Raw genomic sequence first — 26217 nt, 5'->3', positions numbered from 1 at the left:
AAATTTATAATTTTAGAGACTAAACTGAATATTTTCTCTCCTATCAATCTTAAAGCGGTGTTATTTAATATTTTTTTATATATATTTGATATAGCTCTAAGATTATTTGTTTTGGAGTAATCAAAAGGTACAATAAAAAGAATTAGACGATTAGCAATTAGTCAATTACACAAAATAAGAAAGGTTTATTTTTTTTCTCAATTAATTATTAATATTTAAAAATATAAAATAAAATATATTATTAAATTATTAAACTAAAAAAATTAAGTTAATAGTTAATAAAAATATCTTCAATAAATTATTTTTAGAATAGTATCACTTTTGATACTTTCAATAAATAAATTAATTTAGAATTAAAATTTATATTAAAGTTAATTTATGAAATGAAACCGGTGACACTTTAAAAATATAATATCATCTTGATGAAAAATTAATAAAATTTTACCACTCGTATAATTATGTTGATGAAATAATTTAAAATAATATAAAATTTCAATTGAACTGATTCTAAACATTGGAGGAATAAATTTCACTTTTAGTTTTAAATTATTATTTATGATATATGGCTCTACAAATATTTTATAGGATCCAAAATAGAATAAAATTAGAACTAATATTAAAAATATTCTAAATAATAGACAAAAATAATAAATTTTAATAATTTCTTAATATTTTTTATAAAATAATTAAAAAGTCGTCACTAATTTATTATAATTTGCTACCGTCTAATAACAAATGATTTCATCGTTAATTATCGTTCTGCCTATAATATAAAAATGAAAGTATTAAATCAAAATTTGATAAATTATTTTATCATTCTAAAAATTTTAACATTTTATACAATTTTCCCATAATTGACTGAAATTATTGAATTGTTAAATTTGTTTTCAAATATAATAACTTCAAACCTGAGGTTGTTGGCCACAACCCACAAGATAGCTTCGAATTAGCATCAAACTTAATTGCGGCAGAATTTTTCGTGGGTAAGATTTTGATTTGTTAGCTTCGCATTACCATCTTAACAAATTATATATCTGTCAATATTACAATATGAATTAATTTTAGACTAAATCACGCCAAAAAACACTTTCAAAAAATTTAGACATCGAACAAAAATACATTTAAAAGATCAAAACAACAAAAACAACTCAAGAGATTTAAAAATATGATAAAAAATAATAAAAAATATTATTTTTTATAAATAACAAATAACTATAAATTTAATTTTAATGCAACATCAGTATAAAATAGTTTTACACGTATATTTCATTACGTAATATAATATCAAATAAAATAACTATTTTTTATATTGATCGCGTGATTGGTCATCTAAATGAATGGATGTAATTATATGACTGTATAAAATACTTTACACTATCAATATATCAAAGTTAAACTCAATAACTATTGGATTTGACAAACTTTTGATCTGAATTTTTGTAAAAATATTTAAATTTAATTTTAATACACAATCATTATAAACTTTTAAACATATATCTAATTATATAATACAAATTAGTAAAAATAATTATTTTTTATATTAATTGCAGGAATAAACATGCATGATATATCTATAAAAAAAATCTAAAAAATTAATTAGAGTATCAATCAACTCCTGTCAATTACATTGGACTGCAACAAAAAGACCCGATAACACATAAAAATACCCCTAAATCTAATCCTAAAATTGAAAAAAAAAACCACACATGCAACGCTTGTTCCTCTCTCACTCCTACTCGTGTCACTTTTTGTCTTCCTCTCCCACCACAACACCTTCCATCGCGATTCATAGTGCCGCCAACCATTGCCATCTCTCCGTTGCGATGTGCAGCGCCTTCGACCACCGTGGATCCCTCCTCGCGTTGCACATCTCCATCGAACACCGTAGATCCCTCTGTCCGATGTTCTGCAGCTCCTTCTCTCGCGTCGCGCCACCGAGCTAACAACCATATCGCGCGCTCCCTCCTCACATCTCACGATTCGCAGTGCCACTATCATCGCAGCGCCCCTCCGTCCCGATGTACCACGGCTCCCTCTCTCGCATCACGCCACCCAGTCGACCACCACGACTCCCTCCTCGAGTCGTACATTTCCGTCGATTTGCAGTGCATTCTTGTTTTTTTTTGTTTTTTTTAATTGTTTTTTCAATGTTTCTTTCCAATTAAATGGATGTTTTTATTACATGATTTTAGATGTTTCTTTTCGAAATTCTTTTTATGTATTAAATAAATTTTTTTACAGGGTATCGAATGTTTTTTTCTGAGTAAATAGATGATTTTTTTATGTAGAATACTAGATGTTTTCTTCTTATATTTTAAAGAAAATTCCACTCTCCTCCCTACGAGATATTAAAATGACACTCCACTCTCCTCTATTTTATAAATGTACATTTTTCTCCCTTCTAACTTTTAAAAAACCTCCTCTTTAATCCATTTTAAATTTTTTGTGTTAACTAATGTTAACTTTATCCATTTTTTAAGAAAAAATAAATTATTTTTTAAAAAAATACCCATTAGCAAAAATTTTATTTTTTATCATTAAATTTTGCTTACCAAAATATTCTTTAATAAATTATTCTTTTATTGATTAAATTGTATTTTTTAAAATTTAATAATTATATTTATTTTAAATATCCTTCAATAATTTTTAATTATTAAATTATAATTTTACTAAAATTTTTGTTAACAATTTTTTTTATATTTTACTATTAATTTTTCGATATCTATATATATTATTTTAACATTAAATAAATAATTTTAGTAAGATTATTTTTCAATATCAAAATATATTAATTGTTATATATATATTAACAGTGGTAAGATTTTTTTATTTGATGTTAAAATAATATATATTGATATCAAAAAATTAATAGTAAAATATAAAAATAATTGTTAACAAAAATTTTGGTAAAATCACAATTTAATAATTAAAAAATTATTAACGGGTAGGTATCTTAGAAAAAAATAATTTAATTATTAATTTTTATAAAAGTATTTTAATAAAAATACAATTTAATCAATAAAAAAATAATTTATTAAAGAGTATTTTAGTAAACAAAATTTAATAATAAAAAATAAATTTTTTGTTAATGGGTATTTTTTAAAAGAAAATTATTTTTTCTTAAAAAATGAATAAAGTTAATATTAGTTAACATAAAAAAATTAAAATGGATTAAAGAGGAGGTTTTTTAAAAGTTAGAAGGGAGAAAAATGTACATTTATAAAATAAAAGGAAGAAACATGTCATTTTAGCATCTCGCAGAAAAAAAAGAGTGAAATTTTCTCTATATTTTATAATGTTTCTTTTCAAGAGGAGGATGGCGGCCCACATTTTTTAAAATTAATTTTTTTTTAAATTTAAAAGTTGGCTAAGTTAACTGATACCCAATTAGTTACCTAGTGAAATTATTATAAAAATAGAGATTATTAAATTACAATGTGAAAATTAATATATCAAAATTACACTTATTTAAGAATTATTTAAAATGGGTATAAAAAATCAGATAAAACATTTGTCCATTCACCAAATGACGAAAAATTCCCTTAACACAAACAAGAGGGAGAGGAACCAATTAATAGCTATTAGATCTACATCAAATTGAACTGAGACGTACAATTTAGGGCAAATCATGATAATAAGTTAAGGGGAGTAAAAATTTTCGCAAATCAGCCAAATTAAAAATTGGTTCATGAATTTACCAAGAGGCATTTCTATATAGTTTGAATCTACTTAATTTGAACTGCGTTTTCATGTAATTTGAATAATCCTATTCGAATTACACACATCCACACACTCACTAATTCGAACTAACCTGATTTGAATTACACCCACACTAATTCGAATCAGGGTGATTCGAATTACTCAGTTAAAAAAAATTATTAAAAAAATATTAAACATTTATATTTCGTGAGTAATAATTTAAAAATTAAAAAATATATATTTTATTTCATACATTAAAAAAAAGCTAACAAAATATTTAATTACGAGATTTCTTTAAAATATTAATGAGCTATCAATTTGAATTCCATACAATACTCTTTTACCCATTTTTAATAGCTCATGAATATTTTTTAATAAATTTTTTTAATAAATTTATTTAAATTATATGGTGAGATATTACATGATTCGAATTACGCATGGGAAAGTTCGAATCACTCTTATTCGAATTATATGGTGAGCAATTCGAATTCTAAACAATACTCTTCTGCTCATTCTTGATAGCTCATGAATATTTTTTAATAAATTTATTTAAATTATACCACAAAAAAATATTTTATTCTATACAAAATAATTTAAAAAAAATAGCTTAAAAGATGTTAGGAGTACTGTAAACATTTGTAATGTCCTAATGACTTAGGACATTAAAGAAATACTCTACATATTCAATAATAATTTAAAAATTAAAGAAAATATATTTTTATCATGTATTTACCTAAATCACTAGAATATTACATATTTTTATAATACTCATAACATCTTTTAAGCCTTTTTTTTAAAATTATTTTGTATGGAATAAAATATATTTTTTAATTATTTTGTATGGAATAAAATATATTTTTTAATTGTTTTGTATGGAATAAAATATTTTCTTTAATTTTTAAATTATTATTGACTATGTAGAGTATTTTATTTAAAATTTGAGTATATGCATGTATTTACCTAAGTCATTAGAACATTACAAATTTTTATAGTACTCCTAACATTTTTTAAGCCATTTTTTAAATTTATTTTGCATAGAAGAAAATATTTTTTGTAGTATAATTTAAATAAATTTATTAAAAAATTTATTAAAAAATATTCATGAGCTATTAAAAATGGACAAAAGAGTATTATATGGAATTCGAATTGATAACTCATTAATATTTTAAAGAAATCTCGTAATTAAATATTTTGTTAGCTTTTTTTTAATGTATGAAATAAAATATATATTTTTTTAATTTTTAAATTATTAATTTTTTAATAAATTTTTGTAATAAATTTTTTTAAATTATTACTCACGAAATATATATTTTTAAATTTTTTTAATAGTTTTTTTTAACTGAGTAATTCGAATCTGCCCAATTCGAATTACTATGTGCACGTGTGTGTGAATAATTCGAATCACCCTGATTCGAATTAGTGTGGATTCGAATTAGTGGGTGTGTGTAATTCGAATCAGGTGATTCGAATTACATGGAAACGCAGTTCGAATTAGGTAAATTCGAACTATATAGAAATGTGAATTGGTAGATTCATAAACCAATTTTTAATTTGGCTTATTCATGTAATTTTTTTATCCCCTTGACTTAAATAAGTGATTTGCCCTACAATTTAATTATAATTTTGTTTTATATCTTTTCATGCTTACTTTTTCTCTCCCAATTAATTATATTTTATTGTTTTGATATTTAAAAATATTTCTGTTGAGAACTAAGAGTACATCTATTTGTATTTTTATTTTTTATTTGTATTTTTATGTTTTCAATTTTCAAAAATTAATGAAAAAAAATGAAAAAGAAAGTAAAAACAAAAAATATAAACCAAACACACTTTACATTTTTAGGTCATTCACTATTCCAATTACATTATATTTAAGGAATTTTTAAAATAAATAAAATTAATACATTATTTACCTATATATACCATTTCTAAAAAAACAACTTTTTATACCTTATTATACGGTTTGTTCATCATGCAAATGAGATACATATACACCTATATCTCATTTACATGACAAACAAGATAAATAATAAAATTTTGTTATTTATCTCTTCCGGTAATAAAAAATAACATATATATCTTATTTGTACTATAAAAAAATATCCACACTCCTTTCTTGTTTTTACTCGCCTTTCTTTTTTTCTGTGTACAGCCCTTTTTCTTTTTTCTGTTTGTTTGTTATTGCTCCTGTTATTTTTTTTCTTATTTTTTAGAGATTTAGATCTGAGATCCAGTCTAGATCTACAATAATCTTTTAAAGTTGTTCTCTTTATTTTCTTTGTGGTATATTGATATTTTTTATTGATGTTTTAGGTATGGTATTATAGATTTAAGATGAAGATTCAAAAAAAAAAACTTTTCATCCATAAAACTATTTTCAAATTCGAAAAACCTTTAAATTTCTTCGGAGAAGAAGATAAGATATTTTTCTATGTTACAGCACTTTTATTGTAAAATTAAAAATAAAAGAGATTGTGATTTATTTCTGTTTGACTGTTTTTGTCTTATATGATTTTTTGTAATTGAACTTGATACTTCCTCTTAAACCATAATTCAATATAGAGTTTATCTATTTCTTACTTAATTTCAAATCTAATATGTATTCTACAATTTGTAAATGCTACTTAGCTATTTCTTTAAATGATAGTTTTTCTGTCATAAAAAAATGTATATACATATACTAATGATTTGGCTATATATATTGGTTTTTATTTGTTTGATATCATTTTAGTGCTCTTGGCTCCTTTCTTGAGCATACCTCGGTAGTAAAATGGTCTGTTTCGCAAAAATGACATAACATATTGATGGAATGTTGAATTTTGAAAGGAATTAGGGGATTTTGATCTAATACCAATAGAAATTGCTGGTACAAACTCATCCTTATTATTGTTATTTTTGGGTGAAATATGCTGCACCGAATTAGAAGGCCCACCACAATTCTGATCTCGCCAACCTCAGCATATAATTTCATCACTTCTATGTTGGGGTAAAATTTTCACATAAATATCAACATGATAATTTTTCTCAAGCCAAAAAACTCGATATAAGAATCATTAGTTTCTCAGGATTGTTAGGAACAAGTATCTTGAGAATTGCAATTTCTTTTAGACCAAGTCTCTATATTCATCAATATAAGATTTTCAACCTAGCTAGAAATTTCTCGCAAAGAGTGCATATCAGTGTAACACCAACAAATTCAAATGGAATATCACCCTTGCTAGCCATTTGTAAAAAAAAAAAAAATGATAGTGATACTAGTTTATGGTTAATATATATAAATAGAATTTAAAATTTTGTCTAATATGATCTCATTTATACAATAAACAAACAAAATAAAATTGACCATATCTTATTTTTAAATGAGGTAAATATTAGTGGATTTAGGAATTGTCCAAAAGCCCAACTTGTTTGGCAAGCTTTAGGGATCTCCGATCAACCAGTGGATTTGATGAGTTGGTTCTTACATAATAGCAAATAGCGCCCCTATAGATTCTTTTCTGGTCTCTGGTGGATTTGGTGTTCGAGAAATAACGAGATCTTTCATCCTCACGAGTATTGGACCACAGACAAGGTGATTGGTATGGCTTTATCCTTAGAAAAGGAGCTCCAAAATATTTTTGAGTTGCAACGACTATCTATCCCCTCAACCATTAGTGGCTCTTGGATTCCCCCCTCAGTGGGTACCTTCAAGATTAATTGTGATGCTAGCTATCCTGACAGTGGTGCTCGAGTTGGTTTTGCTTGTGTTAGCAGAGATTGGAAGGGAAGGTGGCAACGAGGCTGTCTGGGAATAATTGAGAGTCATAGCATTTTGCAAGGAGAGTTGTTTGCTATTTGGAGAGGCTTTCTTTTAGCATGGGACTCGCGACAAAGAGACATTATATGTGAGACAGACTGTGTGGAGGCTTTTACTATTGTCAATAATTTACAAGATTGTTCTGGGTTTATCGATCCTTTGGTGTTAAAAATCCGATATATCATGTCTTGAAAATGGCGTGCTGATCTCCGGTTGATCTTGAGAGATGTAAATACAGTAGCAGACATCATGGCAAAGATGCAATGAGGACTATTTCTCCCCAAGTGGAGCTTCCATTGCCTTGGAAGGAGTTTGAGAGTAGTATTCAGCGGGACTGTCTTTCTTAAGCAGTTTCTTATTTTTTTTTCTCTTAGTTTTTGTTTATTTTTTTAAGTCACAAAAAAAATGAGGTAAATAACAAATTTGTATAGAGTTGAAGGACATACGAGATGAATAATTAAGTTTAAAAATATGGAAAAATCTAGAAACTAGAAACTTTATTAAATTCTGACCAGCATGTAACCAGCAAAAGAAAAGTGAGAAATTCTACACCATTAGATAAAATCTCGCACCATTAAAAACATCATTGATGGCTACTTAATAGCTACAAATCACAAAAGTTGCGGCCCCTTAGCACTCCTCTTTATAATTTCAATTGTAATTCCATTTAGTAGTAAATACTAAATAATATATATTATTCATTACTTGACCTAAAACAAAAGTCAGCCCGCTTAAAAGGGTGGCCTCTATCGCATTACGTCAAAAAGATGCAGCTTATACTTATCTAAAAAATAACTCTCTCCTCGAATCTCTCCAATTATCTCGATCTTCGCTAAAAAATAGACCATAACAAACTCCCAAGATAAAGGGAATGGTTATCCATCAATAAAGATGGAACAAATCCAACAAAGATGGTTATCTATTTGACTAGATATACACTAACACTCCTCAGGTCACGTTCTAATCTACTAAAAACCTGTTTAAAACCCTTGCTAACTTAAACATCGAAGTCTCTTATAAGTACCACCCTAATCTCCTCACAAGGAATTTGGTCAGGCAACAAGCACCTCGACACGAGAACAAGTCGGACGCTGCCTCCTAAGAAGTCTGAACCTCACATTCAGGCCCAAATCAACGTTTCAGGTAACTCTCAAAACACACACACATATAAATAATTAAATATAGGGACGGATCCACTCCTTAGGGTGTGGGGACAAGCGCCCCACTACAATTTAGAATTTTATTGAGTAGTATATAATAATAATATTTATTTGCCCCACTAAATTATTAAATTTGACCCCGCAATAATTTTTTATTCAATTTTTGACACTTGATAGCCAATTTGAGAACTTCATATTAGATGTCCATTATAATGATCAAGTTTCAAATTTAAATAAGATTGATGTTCTTTCTTAGAAATCGACTCGAAAGAATATTATCTATCCATTTGTATTTCTTCTTTTAAAATTAGTTTTAGATTTTTTCATAATAACTACACTAATTAAATGAACTTTTTCAACTGTGAATATCATCAAGAGCTAATTGTATGAAAGTTGAGTTTTAAATAATTGTTTAACGACATATATAAAAAAATATTTTAATTATATTGTTAAGGTTTTAAAATATGAAATATAAAAAATTAAATTTTAAATTATATGTTACTTTTTAAATTACTATTTTAGTATTTTAATTTGTAATTAGATATTTTGAAACTTAATTATATTTTACAATAACAAAATATAATTATAACAACAATTATGTTACGTGTATATAAAATAATTGCTTGTACAGAATAAATCTTAAAATATAAATTTTGAAATACAAAATATATATTAAAAATAAGTTAAATGATATATGTATTTATACACAAATTTATATTAGATAATTTAATAGCTAATTTTTTATGTAAACATATTATTTTTATTATAAAAATTATTATAATGTTATATATATTTTGCCCTCGCTATCAAAATTTTCTGGATCCGTGACTATATATATAGATATTAAAAAATCCTATTTTTTAAAAGCTAGATGGACGTAAAAATAATAAAAAGAATGAAAATGGAAACTAGAGCATAATCAGGATATCTCTATCCATGTCCAAATAACGAAATAATCCAACCAACAACTATCATCTTGAATTTGCTGAAAACCATAAATATACTCATACACACAAACACAAAAAGCATTCATTCATTCATTCATTCATTGATGATGGCTTGGTGCCGTATTCACTTCAATCTTAACCTCTCTTCCCCTTCCGATTCGGCGCTTATTCCTCACACATGTCACTCTCACACTCCATCCTCCTCCTCCTCATCTTCCCTCTTCAGAACTACAACTAGAAAGGCAATTAGTTACTATTCTCAATTCTCATGTCATTCACGTAATTCTTATTCTTATTTAATTTTATTTAAAAAGAGTGAAATAAGCTGCCTTAAAAAAAGAACTTTAATTACTTTAATTTTAATTTTGTTCTTTTGTTGTTGTCATTGATTATCAGTATCTCAATTAACAATTATGCCCCACCGTTTTATTTTTAATTTTTAATATAAATTTAAATTTAAATTGTTGTTATTTATATGCGCCCCTTTTTATTGATGTTTGTTGTTGGTTCCACTCAGATCTCTCTCTCCAGTGCTCAGCGCCGTTCGTGTGTTGCTGTGAGCTCTCACATGACCATGGAGGAGAAGCCTGTCTCTGACAACCGAATGCTCGTTAGTCTTTCTCTTCTTCTCATTCCGGAATTCTTTTATTTATTGCTTTTTTAATTTTTCTTTTGGGGACGGGGTGGTTGTGTTTTTATTCCTTTTGCTAAGAGAAAAAATGGAATGAAAGGAGCCAAAAGTCTTTGATGGTTTGATTAGTTGATTAATTTGTCTATTGTGTGTGTTTGTGTGTGTGTGTGTGTGTTTTTTTTTTTTTTTTTTAATTTGCCATTTTTGTCTTTGGGTTCTGGGTTTATGGGGTTTATCTACCGAGAGGGGAAATAAAGGTTTCTCTTTTTTGTGATTTCTCTTTTTAAATGTGTGTTTTTGGATTTAACTTGCTATGGTTTCAACAACTATCAAAAGACTTCATAATCAAAGGGAAAACAAATATTTCATTAAAACAAAAACTATTTCCAAACATGCACTAAATGGCTAACTAATATGCTTATTATTTTTCAATTCTTATTCCTCTTGTGGTTTTGGATTAAGGCTTTATTTGTTTTTGGTTTGTTATGCCCTGATAAACACCAAATAGAGGGAATGGAGCTAATTTTCCTTTTGATGAGTTTGTCTGTGTTTTGTGATAGCTTAATTGGTTGTTTTGATCTGTTTGGCTTTGAAGGTGTATGTGCCTCCACACCCTTTGATCAAGCATTGGGTTTCAGTTCTGAGAAATGAGCAGACTCCTTGTCCTATCTTCAGTGAGTGTCAAAGTTTTTAATTTATTTTAGCAACATCCTATAATGTGGACCTAACATTAACCCGATTTTGATCAGTGTACTGTAACGGTATAACCAATGTTGGAACAGCTGAACAGCCTCATCACTTTATTTCGCTAATAGCTACTTCCTTGGTTAATGGTTAATGGAAATGTAGCTTCCTGACAAACTCATGCCATACTCCTAGAAGATATTTAATGTGTTCACTAGGAACATTCACAACCATTGATCTTCTGGTTTTTATATAATCTAAACCCTTTATAAATGAAATTATGTGGTTGTAGATTTTCCTGGAGGATCATTAGATTTGCTCCAAGAGCATGACTTGATATAATATTATTTATATTCATATTTATTTGGCATTTAATGCTTCTAATGTAGGAAATGCAATGGCTGAGTTGGGGAGGCTACTAATGTATGAAGCTTCAAGGGATTGGCTGGTTAGTTAAAGGGGCATAGCTCATGCCCTTGCCTTAAAAATTTATTTTCCCCATGCTTCAACTTTTTAACTTTTTTGTATTTAAGATTTAACTTTAAACTAAAAAATTTAAGGCATTACATGTATGTAGACTCTAGAGGTGGTCAGGTTAAAGTGACATTCATTCTATAAATTATTTGAACATCTTCTATCAACATCTTCAAAATATTGCTTGAGCTATTTGTTTTGTTCTCGATGGATTCCTCACTCTCTGTCTAAGGTAGGACAAACAAATTCTTAGTATTCATGGGTTAGGATTATGGTGTGGGATTACTGGTAAAAGGCAGATGTGCCGGATATGAAGACACTGAGTGTAATTTAGGGCATGAATAAATTCGGATGCCATGGGTTTTAACTTTTCAAGTTAAAATAGGCAGCTGAGTCAGTTGCCATGAAACCATATATAAATTATGTGTTTCTTGTGTAAGAATTGATCACCATTTTAGGAATGTTAATGGCATTTATTAGAACCTTCACAGCATTTACCAACTTCAATTAATTAAGAAGAGTCTGAGCTAGCATCATGTGCAGGGTAGTTAGCCAGCTGTCAAGCGGTTATCACATTTTGGGTAGTTATAGGAGCTTTGCTACTGTAGAGTGCATGCCCTAATCATGCACCTTACTAGATGTATAAATACTTGGTTTACCTTCAATTCTTAATTCTAATAATCAATAACAGAAAATCATATTTGTCTCTATTTTCATTTCATTTTCCATGTTATAGTCGAGACTTTGGTATGATAAATTAGGTTTATTTGCAACTAACAACCAGAAATAGTAACCTTTCTGTGCTAATTTATTCAACTGGATACTCACCCTAAAGAAACTATATCTGCATTTAAATATAGATCTTAGAATAGATTATTTTTCAAGGATTTGGAACTAAATCCTTATCTTGCATTGAGACTCCAAATTAGGATAGATATATGATAAGCCCCTAAAGACAATTTCAGGCATATTCAGTATTAAAGTAAAACTTTTCCTTTAGAAAAATAATTGCATACTAAACTAGAGTTGAAATGTTCTTTTTCTGTATAATGGCCCAATTACATCTCCTGGTTAAAGTAACACTGGATCTATGCCTATGAAATTACCAGAGTATTGGCTTTCTGAAACATAAAGCAATATTATGAGTTCTTTAGAATACTGTATTCAGCATTATATTTTTGACTTATCAAAAATCCAAAGGCAGATTGATTTTGAAGTCTATAGCTTTCTTAGTGCAAGTGCATCTGCACCATGCTTTCCCTAATACAGGAATCTAGTTGTGAACTTGTGATGATGACTTGTATTAAATAGTTGTGCCTTTGATGTTATTTAAAATTCCCATTTAATAATCTTTCTACATTTATTATGACACTCAAGCATGTGGATTTTCATTCTTTTTTCCTCTGTGGTGCTTTAATTGTTTTTCAGCCTACTGTGGCTGGGGAGATTCAATCACCTATGGGTGTTGCTTCAGTGGAATTCATTGATCCAAGAGAGCCTGTGGCCGTAAGTAGCATATTGCTTTCGATGTTTTTTTCTATAATTGAAGTCCGCATGGTCTGACAATTATATTGTTATATTCATACTGAACTAAACTGATGTTATACCTTTTTCCCCCAATTTTTTTCCCCAGGTAATTCCAATCTTGAGAGCTGGTCTTGCTCTTGCCGAGCATGCGTCGTCGATCTTGCCTGCAACAAAAACATACCATCTAGGTCATGACAGATTCTTATTAGTACTTAATGAAATAATTGGATGCCTATGCTTGTTGTTGCTTATTATGTTATTTGAAACCTGGCATTGGAGGCAAATTGAAAAAGATCATTTAAGCAGGAAAAATCTGGTTTTGCATATTTGTATATTTCCACGTCTGATTCATTGAGATAAAATGATCACTTGTTTAAAGCTTGTGAATTTTGTTGATGCTCATTTTTAAAATTGCAATATGTATTCTCAATTCTTAAATTGAATAATAACTTCTTTTATTCCCCTTTCATTTGCAAAAGGAATAAGCAGAAATGAGGAAACACTTCAGCCAACCATATATCTGAACAAGTAAGAAATTTATACTTGAAAGGGTAATATGTTTTGTTACCCTTGTTTTTCCTTCACTTGTATGGGCGGCTTTGTGACCATTTCAGCGAGATTCATAAGGGCTGCCCTATTGTTTGACCTGGTTCTGTATCTTTTATTTATTAATTTATTTATTGAACTGTGAGTTGTGACATGTTGAGCTCCTTCATTTATGTATTCCTTCATGCAATTTTCAGGTTACCTGAGAAGTTTACAGAAGGATCTAAAGCATTTGTGGTTGATCCTATGCTGGCAACAGGTATGTATTCACTCATGTTTTGCATTTTGATATCAGAAGATCAAGACTGAAACCTTTCTACTGCTGCCATTATCATAGAAGGAATTTCTTCTTATTCATTTTGCTCAATAGGTTACAAGTACGAAAGAAAAACATTTCCTGTTAATGAACCTATTACCTTGCTTTCCTGGTTCATATGATGCAATTTCGTTATCACACGTGTATGCTCTATATTATTCATGTAATCCTCAAAGCAACATTTTAAAAGCAGCTGTCATAATAACAGATATTAGGATCTCAATGTTAAATATTTAGTAGAGATTCAGCCTGCCTCTTACACAGGCTGCATATGAATGTGATTTGGTTCATCTCTTTGGCTTCAAAATTATTTTACTACATTTTCAATTTGGTCATTGTGGTTTGAAAGTTTGTAATCAATTCCTTGTATTATACAAAAATTTTCAATCAGATCCTTATAGTAAACACTTCTAATGAAAACCTATATTGCACAAATGCTTTTTGGATGAAAGCTCTATAATTTAAAACTTTGTAATCAAGTTCTTATGTTACACAATTATTTCAAAAAACTTGTGATTATCATTCAGTATGGAGACTTGGTCCCCAAATTTTTAAATTTGAGACATGATTGAAAAATGCTTGTAATATAGGAACAGGATTAGAAATGTTTAAGCTATAGGGACTTGATTGTAATTTATAAACCTTTAAACTATAGGACATAGGTAAACTATAGGTATCTAATTGAAAATTTAGTAAAACTATGAATCTGCAGAGTTAAACCTGAAAGTGATCGTTGAGGTTCACCATTTGCACTGAAAAGATTCCCGAGATACCAATTGTATCGGAAACGTCCCCAAGATTGGAAAAATTGCACCACGTTAGTCCTTCACCTCCTTTTGGTCAATTTCCTCCAGTGTGGCACGTATATGCCAGGTCAATCACGGCATCGAGGAAATTGATGGAAAGGAGGTGGACGACTAACGTGGTGCAATTTTCCGATTTCGGAGATGTTTACAGTGCAGCTGGTATTTTGGGAACCTTTTCGATGCAAATGGCAAATCTTAGGGACCACTTTAGGGTTTAACCCTGAATCTGCACAATAATTAACTTCTGTCTGTTTATTTCAAATGTTTACTAGTTACAAATTATTCATAGAGACTGAATAATTTTTTTAATTTCAACGAATTATAACCACTGATTCTGGGGCCTGGGAGTGAATGTTATATTTTGGACACAATAGTGCATTGTAAAATATCTACTGCACCAAAGTTATGTTGCATATGCTTGAAAATCTATTTACGCCATAAAGTGGTCAGATTTTTTTTAATTATTATTATTATTATTGCTGAATTTCAGGTGGTACTATAGTGGCAGCCCTCAATCTATTAAAGGAACGTGGAGTAAGCAACAAGCACATTAAAGTGGTTAGCAACAATAATCTAGAATTATATTCCAATAATCCCAACATCATGCTTCACTATCCAATAATCTGGTCTCTAGCTCTAGCAACAATAATAATGTTAAAACAGCTTCTGTTTATGCATTACCCTATCCACATTATGCATGATACATATATATATTCTCCTAATTTGTTAATGGAATGGATGACATTGCAGATATCTGCTGTGGCTGCTCCTCCAGCCCTTCAAAAGCTTAGCGAGCAGTTTCCTGGGTACTCACATAACTCTGTTAACTTTCTTAATTTTGTTTTCCTCAAGCCTTTTGTTAAATGCACTCCCATCCAAAAGAATTGTCATTTTGGACAAAGTGGTAAATTACAAAATTTATGTATATCATTTTGTCCAAATTGATTGTTATCTTGAAATAGAAAATGCATGTACTTTCTAACTAAATCACCTTTTTTATTTTTCAGGCTTCATGTATATACTGGAATAATTGATCCTACAGTTAATGAAAAAGGGTCGGTGCCTCCCCACATCATAGATTTATAGTTATGATTTTTATTACTTCATATTATTGAAAGCTAGCTTGCTTTATATATTAATATCTACATGATTAATGTTTATAATTTCACTTGTCTAGGTTTATAATTCCTGGTCTTGGAGATGCTGGGGACCGCAGCTATGGCACTTAAACTACATGAAATGAACAAAAATACATGTGTCCCGTACCTGCTTCATTTCCATTTTTGAGGCACTATAATTTTCTTTCTTTTTTTTCTTGATTTTTTATGGCTACTGGATTTCCAACATCATTTGATTGATTTGACCAGTAGCCCTCTTAGAGGCCTTTTTTCCTTTTAAAAAAGTTAGTTTTGATTTTAATTTTAAATTTTTAACAAAACAAAAAACTCTGAAAATTGGCTAGTGTCTATATTTTTGTATAATATGCTAACGTTAGCGTTCTGGTCTTTGGTAGTAGTATCTATATAATTATTCAATTTGAAAAGTTTTTATTTATTTATTTTAGTGTCAAATATCAATCAATTTTATATTTTATTTTTTTTCATTTTTACAGCTTTTATTTGTTTTTTTCCCCTAAGAAACACTTTAATCTGTTTTAAATTATCCGTGACTAAGGGTTTGTGTTTATGAAGGTAATTTCATCCAAACCTATGAAGACCTTCGCTTCTATTGTTGAAATTAAATTCGTAAGTGTTACATGTCATGATATACTATCTTATAAGGCAATACATAATCACTAAAATTACTAGGTCGTTTTAAAAGATGATTTAACATTGCATATACTAATTCGAAGATCTATCTGATAATATACGCCTGTATAATTATGTAACATCTTTTACATCAACGTCTATGCATCAGAATTAAATTTATAATTCATTTAATTAGTGTTGCACAGAGTTAACAGGGAGTTTAGTATCTTTATTTTATTTATTTTTTGGTCTGGTAATGGGATTACCGGATTAGTATCTTCTTAAAATTGAAATAATAAATTCTCGATTTGGTTGAGTTTTCTTTTTCTTTTTTTTTTTTGGTCATCAACACCATTCACACACACATCCCACACACACACACTAACCTGGCAACTACACTAGGATTCGAACTTGGTGTGGCTTCATTTGGTTATGAGTTTTCTTCTTCATATTGATTATTGTCTGTGTTTGTGTTTTACTGGATCTAAACTACCCGGATATGAATTTTACTGGGCTTTTACTATTACTCATAAGCTGATAAACCTAAGCCCTAAGGATAAACTATTTATTTGTTTTTTTAAACAGAAGAACTCAGCACAATAATAAGGTAGAACAATATAATAAGAAAAACAAAACCTAACCATCATTGTCTCTGGGCCGATTTGTGTATGATATATTGATATGCGCTACACCTGATGTTTTGTGTTGGAAAATCTTCGAATTTTTTTCAACCAGGTATTCCAAATAACAGGAAAAAACCAAATGAATTACTTCTTGCAATTCTCTTTTCTACTAGACACACTTGTCCAATTCTCAAAGTATTGATTGATTGTACTTGAAAATTGAAAATGTCCAATATCTACCATATTCACTTGTCAAGTAAATTACAGCCAAAACATAAATGATAAATATTTTTAACATTCTTATTATGTAAAGCATAAATATTATAAATATTATCACTCTGACCAATAGTATTTAGTCTACATATTCTTTTTTTAGTGTTGACTCTATCAACTAAAATAAACCAAACAAACAGTTCAACTATTGGTGGCATTATTCCTCTTACTATAATTATAGTGAAGTTATAATTTATTATATCCTCCAAATTATTTTTGTCTGTAAAAGCTGCACAAAAAAAATTAGTAGAATAAATATCTTTTTTTTCTATCAAATTTTTATATTACCCTATTCTCTCTGTTTGATGTTAATTTAACTAGTTACAATATTTTATGAAATTGGTTTAAAAGTTCTAGTTCTTATTAGTATAGTTCTCTCCTCTATTAAAAATTTTATATCCACTCTAACTGATTTCAAAATTCACAATCCTCTATGATAGATCATTTTTTATTTAAAACTGAGAACAACTTTAAAAATTTATCTTTTAAAGTACTACAATGTAGCCAAAAAACACCCAAAATCATATTCTTCTTCCATCTCTTACCTTCGTAGACAATCTACTGGTCATATTATTTCTAACATGTTTCTTTTTTTTTTTTTTTTTGCCGTTGGTAATATTCTTTCATAAACCATCTCTAGTAGGTAGTGATTAAGCTATTAGCATTTCATTTGGATTCAAATTATCACACAAACACATATAAGGGATCAAACCTTTTTTCTATTTTTTCCTTTTAAAAAAGAATTGAACCAAGATTGTTTAAGGAAATAAATGTATGAGTAAACACTCACAATTGATATCCAAACAATTTTAAATCGTACTTTAGTCTCCAATAAATTTTTATTCATTAGACATTTTTGAAAATATATGATATAAAAAATGTTACGTATACATAAAATTATTGATTCATGATCTTGAACATGATGTTTTGGTCTTGTGTCATTTTCAAATAATATCTCTCTAAAATTGTTGGATATGTGAAGATGATTTTAAGATACGATTAGATTATTTTCTTTAAAGAAATATTTATCCTTATATTTAGTTGTTATAGGATTGATAACAATATTCTTACAGATACAATAAAATTAATAAATTTTTTAATTAATAATAATAAAAAATTTTAACTCTCTTAAACAAGAAAATTAGAAGCACACTTTTTATCTTCTTTCGTTGCACTTTACAAACAGTGGGTTACTATATATATATTATATATTTGCATGGATGGTGATCGAAAGTCTCGAGGCTATTTAATGGTTGTGACTTTTTCAATGAATTTTAAATTGGAAAATCTAGGGCCAGCAATTCATTGTTGATGGCTATTTGATAGCTACAAATCATAAAAATTACTGACTCCTAACACTCCTCTTTTAAATTTAACAAACATATCAATGTACATGTTATTTTTTTTATAAAATACACGCAAAAAATCTTTTTGTCAAACAATACAATAATTCAATACACAAAGTATTACCATTATTGTTTGTACCATGCTAAACGATTAATAACCATTAATTACTTTATTAATATTAATAATAATATTACAAATTTGTAAATACCCTTCTTTTTTCATTACAGAAATTTTCATTAGCCAAAAAGTTGATAGTAAGGATTAGTATTGGTATGAATATGCATAGTACGACATTTTTATAATTAGAAGAAGAAAAATTATTTTACAAGTAAGTATTTGTATTTGATCTCTATTGTTTAAATAAAATTTTAAATATAAAAATAAATAAATTATTATATATTATTTTATTATTTTCGTTACGTGTTATGAATATTTAATAATTTTTCATTTATTTGTTATAGTGTATCATTCATATTTCTTAAATGTAGTATCAACCAATAATAATAATAATAATAATAATAATTTGCTAGTTTATACTTGTTTTCCATGATGTATATTGTATTTTAATATATTTAGGAAAGATGCCGGTAGAGTAGGTGGAGTATATATGAGTTCTAAACTTTTCTGCGAATAGGTATATGATGATGAGGTGTGACTTTTAAAAACGTGCGAATTTTGTTAAAGTGTGGAGTGCTAAAATAGATTTAAGGTTAAGAAGGAAATCAACCTTAAAAAAAAAAAGAAATTTGAAAATTTGTTTCTTGGCTAATGGAGTAAAGGTGGCTAAGAATCTTTGGTTACTCTGTGAATGGCTAATTGGCTGCCTATATATGAATCCCCAAAGTTGTAAGAACTCTAACTTTTAAAGTTGAGAACATGCATGTGTCATGATAATATCTTTTTTGTTGTCTAATTATTTTTACCAATTTTAATTACCTGTATAATTATATTTATTTGAAGGCAATTTGCTTGCTACCTTTACAACTTTTTTACACAATAATCACTTTTATATATTTTTTTTTGTTCATTTTTATCCCTAAAATTGTGACTTGATGGGCATGGCGTAACAAAGATAAAAAGAATATGTAACTTTCTTGTATCTTGAAGGTCATCAGTTGATATTATCCTATACAAAGGCATAATAAACAAAATAAATGGGGTAATAAAAAAAGGTTGGAAATAATATGTGACTTAAGGAAAGAACACTAGTCTTCGTGTATTATACGGCCAACTCTTTCCAAATACTACTACAACTCTTCTTATATGTCTCCTTCACAAAAAAGCAAATTCAATTGACTCAATCATCAGCATATATTATTGTTTTAAATCCATAAATCATAGACACAGGACACGATATAGGATATAGGATATAGGATGTGTGAATACATAAATTTTAATTTTTTACACGTACATAACATGATACATATATAAAATATAAAATATTTTTTAGATAAATTATAATAATATTTTAATATTTTATTCATATTAAAAAGTATATTATATATTTTAACTATTTTTAATATTTTTTTAATTATATAAATTATTTAAAATAATTTTTTGTATTAATAAATAATAATGTATATTATTTTTAAAACTCATTTTAAGAATATAAATTAAAAATAAAATTGGACACAATTGATACTTAATAATATTTAAATATGTTTAAATATATTTAAAAAAATATTTTATATTTTTTATCAAAACATAGAAAACATATATATTAAACAAATATCAACAAAATATCATGTATAAAATATATCCGATACATAAATACAGTCATTCAAAAGAGTATCCTCATTCCATCATTTTAAATTGAGTTGCATTTGTTACTATTACAAGCAGCGGAAACTCTTTTCTTTTATTCTAAAAATGGTATGTAAGGGTGTTTTTGTAATAAAACAATTTTAAAATTAATTTGAGGTGATTTCAAGAGAATTAAAATTAAATGAATTGAATTGGAAATGAATTAAGCTAAGTGTTTGGAATCAATGTAAAATAAGAGTTTTTTTGTTGACTAAATAGAAGTTCATTTAATTTACATATTAACACAATAACACTTATGTTTGGATTACAATTTAATAAGAAATTATTTTATTTGAATTTATGATTTTCTATTTTTATCATTAATTAATCACATAATTTTCTATCACGCCAATAATTTTCAGTTGCCAGAGATTATAACCATTACAAAAAAAAAAAAAAAGTCTATGGTCACGGTAAAAAACCGTGACTATAACTAATAAAAAGGGTGACTATAGATCTATGGTCACGGTTTTGGACCTATGGTCACGGTTTTTTACTGTGGCCTATTTTCTCGTGGCCATAGGTCTATGATTACAGTTTTTTTATCTGTAGTTACGGTTTCAATTTTCAAATTCTAATAGTTTAGGCCACATTTTTTTCACCGTTACCATAGGTTAATTTATGGTTACGCGTAAAAACCGTAACCATAGCCTTTAGTGGGTAACCAGATTGCCACTGACCCTCTACCATTTCTTCGTCTCTTCAAAACTTTTTTTTATATTAATATTTAAAGGGTAAAAGTATCTTTTTATTTTTTTAGCATACTAAATTATTTTAATTTTAACCAAATCTTTTTAAAAAAATAAATGAATTTGAATTTAGTTATAATGTAAATTTATGAAATGTATAAATTAAATCAATTCATATTTTGTATGTATTCTAAATAAAAAATTTTATTTTTAAATTAAATCAATTGTAATTTCAAAATTTTCAAACATACCCTAACCGTACCGCACGATGTGATAATATTTTAATTTGCATAATCATGTTGTATGTGTGATAACTGATAATAAACTATAGTAACCAGTGTGATAGTATTTTATTAAATTAAATGATTCACACTAATTTAAACACTATAATACTAGTCGTTATATTAGTATATTCATAACTTAAATTTATATCCTGACGCAAAACATATTAAATTTATATCCTAATGCAAAACATACACGTCTAAAAACGATGTATATGATGCATGCATGTAATGTGAAGAAATCTTTTATAAATATTAAAATAGAAATCAATAATATGATGCATGAACACAAGTTACACAACACTTCTCCATACATAATAATTTAGTAATCAATAATTGCCCAACAATGATTTGCTATTTGTATAATGATATTATTGTCGTGAATCAAAAGAGAGATGACCACTTAACCCAATTTAGGATTACATAAAATGAATATTTTTTTATTCTAAATTTAGACTTTAGAATCTATTTAAAAGTCACGTTTGATGTTTATTACTAGCTAGATGCAATGATAATTGATAAATTTCTTTTTATATTTTGAAAAACGTTGACCACATATTTTAAAAGAAATAGAACCTTGCAATAAAAATTAAAATTTAATTTTACACAAACAATTAATTATATATTACTATATAAGTCAAAATAATTAATTTTTTAATTTATTATTTAAAAAATGATCTAAAGACATAAATTTAAATAAATGATTGTATAAAGTTTGTTATACCATTAATGTATTAAAATTTAAGTTATTTAAAAATAAATACTAATATGAACTATAAATATTATAGAAAAGTTTTTAAACATTTTAAAATATCAGTATTTTAATAAATTTAATTTTAATATATACTATTAATGTAAAATAATTTTACAACTGCATTCAATTACGTAACGCTATATCAATAAAAATAATTACTTTTTACATTTATCGCTTGAATAATTATTCAAATAAAATATATTTTATAATTAAAAATTAAACTCATTTTGTATTCAAGATCAACGACTAAATCTATAATCTATGTTTTGGTATTCTAGAATGATTTAAAATTCTTCCATTACTATATTATAATTGTTGATGTTGTTAACTTCTTTTGGCTAATCATGCAACATGCATCAACTTCCCATTTGGATATTTATAGTGTGGCCATGTGGCGTGGAATCCTTTGCTTGCAAAATTGGTCAAATTAAAACGCAAAGATAAGCCAATCATAAACACTGCACTCTCAAATCAGATTCCACCTCGTGTGCTAAAACGACATACTCTCCACTGCAGTAAACGACACACCGAAAACGACACATGTTGGCCATGTGGCTTCTGGAATTACCATGAAACGCAAAGCACCAAACACTGGCAACGTACCAATCACGTGTCATCATATTACACGTGGTGGCCAAAAAGCATGGGGGTTTTATGATATATCTATCTGGGCCGTCGAATTGTGTGCCCCACATGTCGTTGGATGACGTGGCCAGAATCTAACGGAGGTGATGGAAGTTGCCAAGGTTTTTTGCGTTTGATGAGTCAGATGTCCTCAGAGAAAGCAAAGATATTTTATTCCAACAATGAGTATGAAAAATATACTACATAATTAGTATGTGATTTATACTAAGTATCAATAATCTCTTCTTATCTTGCTTAACCCTCATAAAAATAAAGAAGATAACTCTCTTTGCTTCTCCAAATAAGGCATAATATAAATAAGGGAACTCCCTACAGTATACACTCATAAGTTCAATAATCTTACGTGCACATTAAACCCCTCCAATTTGAGATTTGGAATCCTTTTGTAAGTATCACCTCAGACGAAGGGACTCAAGGATAGGACTGTCAATTGTTGAGTCAGCCGTTTATTCGCTTAAAAATAAGTTTCTAAAAATGAGACGTTAAACGGACTTGACCTGATTAACTAAAAAAATAACGGATTTTAGGTTAGTTTGTGAATTAAATAAATCTGTTTTTTTATATTCTTTTTAAAAATTAGCATTTTTTCATTAATTTTTATACTATCTAATTTAAAGATCTCATCCACCAATTAAAATTTGTTTGTTTGTTTAAGGTTATTTTTTCAAAAATAACTATTTTGTTAAAAAAAATGTTGGGATTCAATACTGAATTTTTTAACAAATTAAAAAAAATGGATCAGCCGCTGAGGCTAATTTTTTTTTTATATGACACTAACTGTGGTGTAATGCTGGGTTATGGAACTATGGGGAGTTTTACACCGGTATGACGGTGTTCAGGTGAAGAGAAGTAATCGGACGGTCTGATTTATTGCAGTTAAAAAGGGACATAAATCAGACCGTCCGATTTGTAGTTCATGGAGGGCAGTGCATGGAAATCGGACCCACTGATTTCATGCTTAACGTTCAGATTTTTCTTTTGCACAAGGAAATCGGACCAACGATTTCTTGGCAAGATGGAAAAAAATTTTGGGGCCATGAAATCGGACCCAACGATTTCTAGGTGCCACACTCCTGTCAAGCACCCTGCACCCCCATAGTGTGGTTATACACCACCATTAACCCAATATCAAAAATAAAAAAGTGCCGCATAAACTGTTGAGCTGGCCATAAACAGTTTGAATTTAAAAAGTTAAAACCTATAAACAAATAAAAAATAAATAAATAGATTATAGATCAACTCGCATACCACAAACTTAAACAGATCCACCCTAAACGGTTCACATTAGCCCGCCGGTTGACAGCCGTACTTCAAAGTCTTCTAAACCTTCCAACTAAACAAATTTTATATAATATCGAGTGATTTTTGATAAATTGATTCGACTTATATCCAAATGAAAGATTATTTTATAATCAATTATTGAGGCAGGGGGTGTTTTGATCATTCCTATGGATTTTATATTAGTGAGATGTCACTTTATATTTCCATAATCTATTGTTATTTTTTTGTCTTCATATTATATAAAAACCGTGTTTACTGTTTAGTATGTTTAAAGTCGGTAGAAGAGAAGCAGAAACAACAAAATGTTTAGGAAACGCACATGCATCTGAGATACCATCATGTCAAATCATTATATAAGAAAATTGCAAAGCTAATATCCTTCCTATGATTCGCATCTAAATTCCATGCACTGAAACCCCAAGCTTTGCAAGATAATCAGCTCAACTATAATGCAGACAGGTAGTTTTTTTTTCTCTCTTTTATTTTTGGTTTTTAGTTATCCGTGTCAAGAGCATATATTAAAATAAAAATATTTGACAATTAAATATTTTTTTTAAATTAAATCCAACTAAATCAAATTTATATACATATATTTTTTTTGTAAATTTTTTTTCCTCTTATACTCCCTTCTTCTTCTTCATTATCATCATCGTTATCATTTTCTTTTTTTCCACCTTCTCTTCCTTCTCTTTTTCTTTTTTCATTATTATAGTCACCATTATGCTTCTCCTTCTCTTCTTTCTTCTTCTGCACAATTTTTTTCAATATGTCATTGTTATCATTATAGTCATTATCTTTTTCTTTTTCTAAAAAAGAATAAGAACAAACTGCAACATTTTATTGTGCAATTCTTCTTCAACGTTTTCATTGGTCTTTTCTTCAAAGAAAAAAAAACTACAACACTCTATTTTATATGTTACATTTTAAAAATTTTGGTGTCAAAATTAAAAAAATTATGTCTTAATTAAAAAATTTTGGTGCTATTTTTTTATTTAACGTTTTTCTCAAACATCAACAATTCTTCCTCCTCTTCCTCCTCTTTATTTTCATAATTATTTTTGTTTCACACTTACATAATTTTTATTATTGTATTCTCTAATGAGAAGAATAAAAACAAAAGAAAAAATAGACAAAAAAAGAAGAAATTATGTAACATTTTATTTTATTTTTTGGTTTATCTTTTTTAATAATTAACACAAAATTTTTTTAAGAGAAAATAGGTAACTTTATAATAAAAACACAGAAATTCATGCGAAATTTCTGCAGAATCAAGAAGTAAAAAAAAACTGTAGCATCAAGTCTAGAATCTTAAAAAATTTCGATGTATGTCAAAATTAAAAATTTTGTGTTAAAATTAAAAAATTTATGTGTCACGGTTAAAAAATTTCGGTATTATTTTTCATGTAAAAAAAAATATGTGACTTCACACCTATATTTATGAGTAATTTTTGTTGGATTTAGAATAATTTAATTAAATTTAAATGATAAAACTATTTAGATGTATAACAAGACTTATATTAAAATTATTATTAGACTATTAATATAATATTTTAATTTTTTATTTTAATAAATACATAATAAATATATTAAAAATTTTAAATTTTATATTTTTTATAAAAAAATTTTAATTAATAATCATAATATGTGTCTTTATTATAATATTTTTTTTAAATACATGTCAGCTAAATTCATATTCTTATTAATAATGGATTTGAGTTTTTAAAATTGTATTTAAAAGTTATTTTTATCCAACCATAACAATATAATAAAACTATGCAATTTCTCTATATGTGAAGTTTGTTTGCATACGATTTAAATTCACAAATTTGTTTAAGAAATTGCTCTTTATTTAAATCTACGGTAAATAACTATATTAAAATTTTAAATTTCTTTCCTTTTTTGATATTACCTTTAGAAGACTAACCACGTATCGATATTCGTCGAATTTGAAGAGTGTGGTTGAATGGAAGGAATTCATTATTCAGCCTTCTTTTATCTTTAACTTTGACACTAAAAAAAGGGGTAAGTACGATTTTGGTCCCTAACGTTTAGGGTCAGAATCGAAATCGTCCATCTTCTAATTTTGGATATAAAATCGTCCTTAATATTTTTTTTCGTATTAAAATCGTCCTTTTTATTTTTTTGGACAAAAATACCCTCACCACTACCAACATAATTACTTCCTCC

The 26217-nt window shown here is 27.6% G+C and overlaps 1 protein-coding gene across 1 annotated transcript; it reads left to right on the top strand.

Moving 5' to 3' along the window:
• Positions 1-9548: 9548 nt before the first annotated feature.
• UPP (uracil phosphoribosyltransferase) lies at positions 9549-16144 on the top strand. The gene is made up of 12 exons (XM_016328293.3): positions 9549-9844; positions 10120-10212; positions 10829-10907; positions 11307-11365; positions 12820-12897; positions 13025-13106; positions 13398-13446; positions 13662-13723; positions 15077-15144; positions 15337-15392; positions 15594-15641; positions 15764-16144. The coding sequence occupies exons 1-12, from the start codon at positions 9707-9709 to the stop codon at positions 15813-15815; spliced, it is 864 nt and encodes a 287-aa protein (XP_016183779.2). The 5' UTR covers positions 9549-9706; the 3' UTR covers positions 15816-16144.
• The last annotated feature ends 10073 nt before the right edge of the window (positions 16145-26217 follow it).

This window comes from Arachis ipaensis, chromosome B2, assembly GCF_059453495.1.
Source record: "Arachis ipaensis isolate K30076 ecotype BB chromosome B2, ASM5945349v1, whole genome shotgun sequence".
Taxonomy (NCBI): Eukaryota; Viridiplantae; Streptophyta; class Magnoliopsida; order Fabales; family Fabaceae; genus Arachis; species Arachis ipaensis.
The sequence above is the reverse complement of the archived record's forward strand: the minus strand, read 5'-3'. Positions and strand labels throughout refer to the sequence as shown.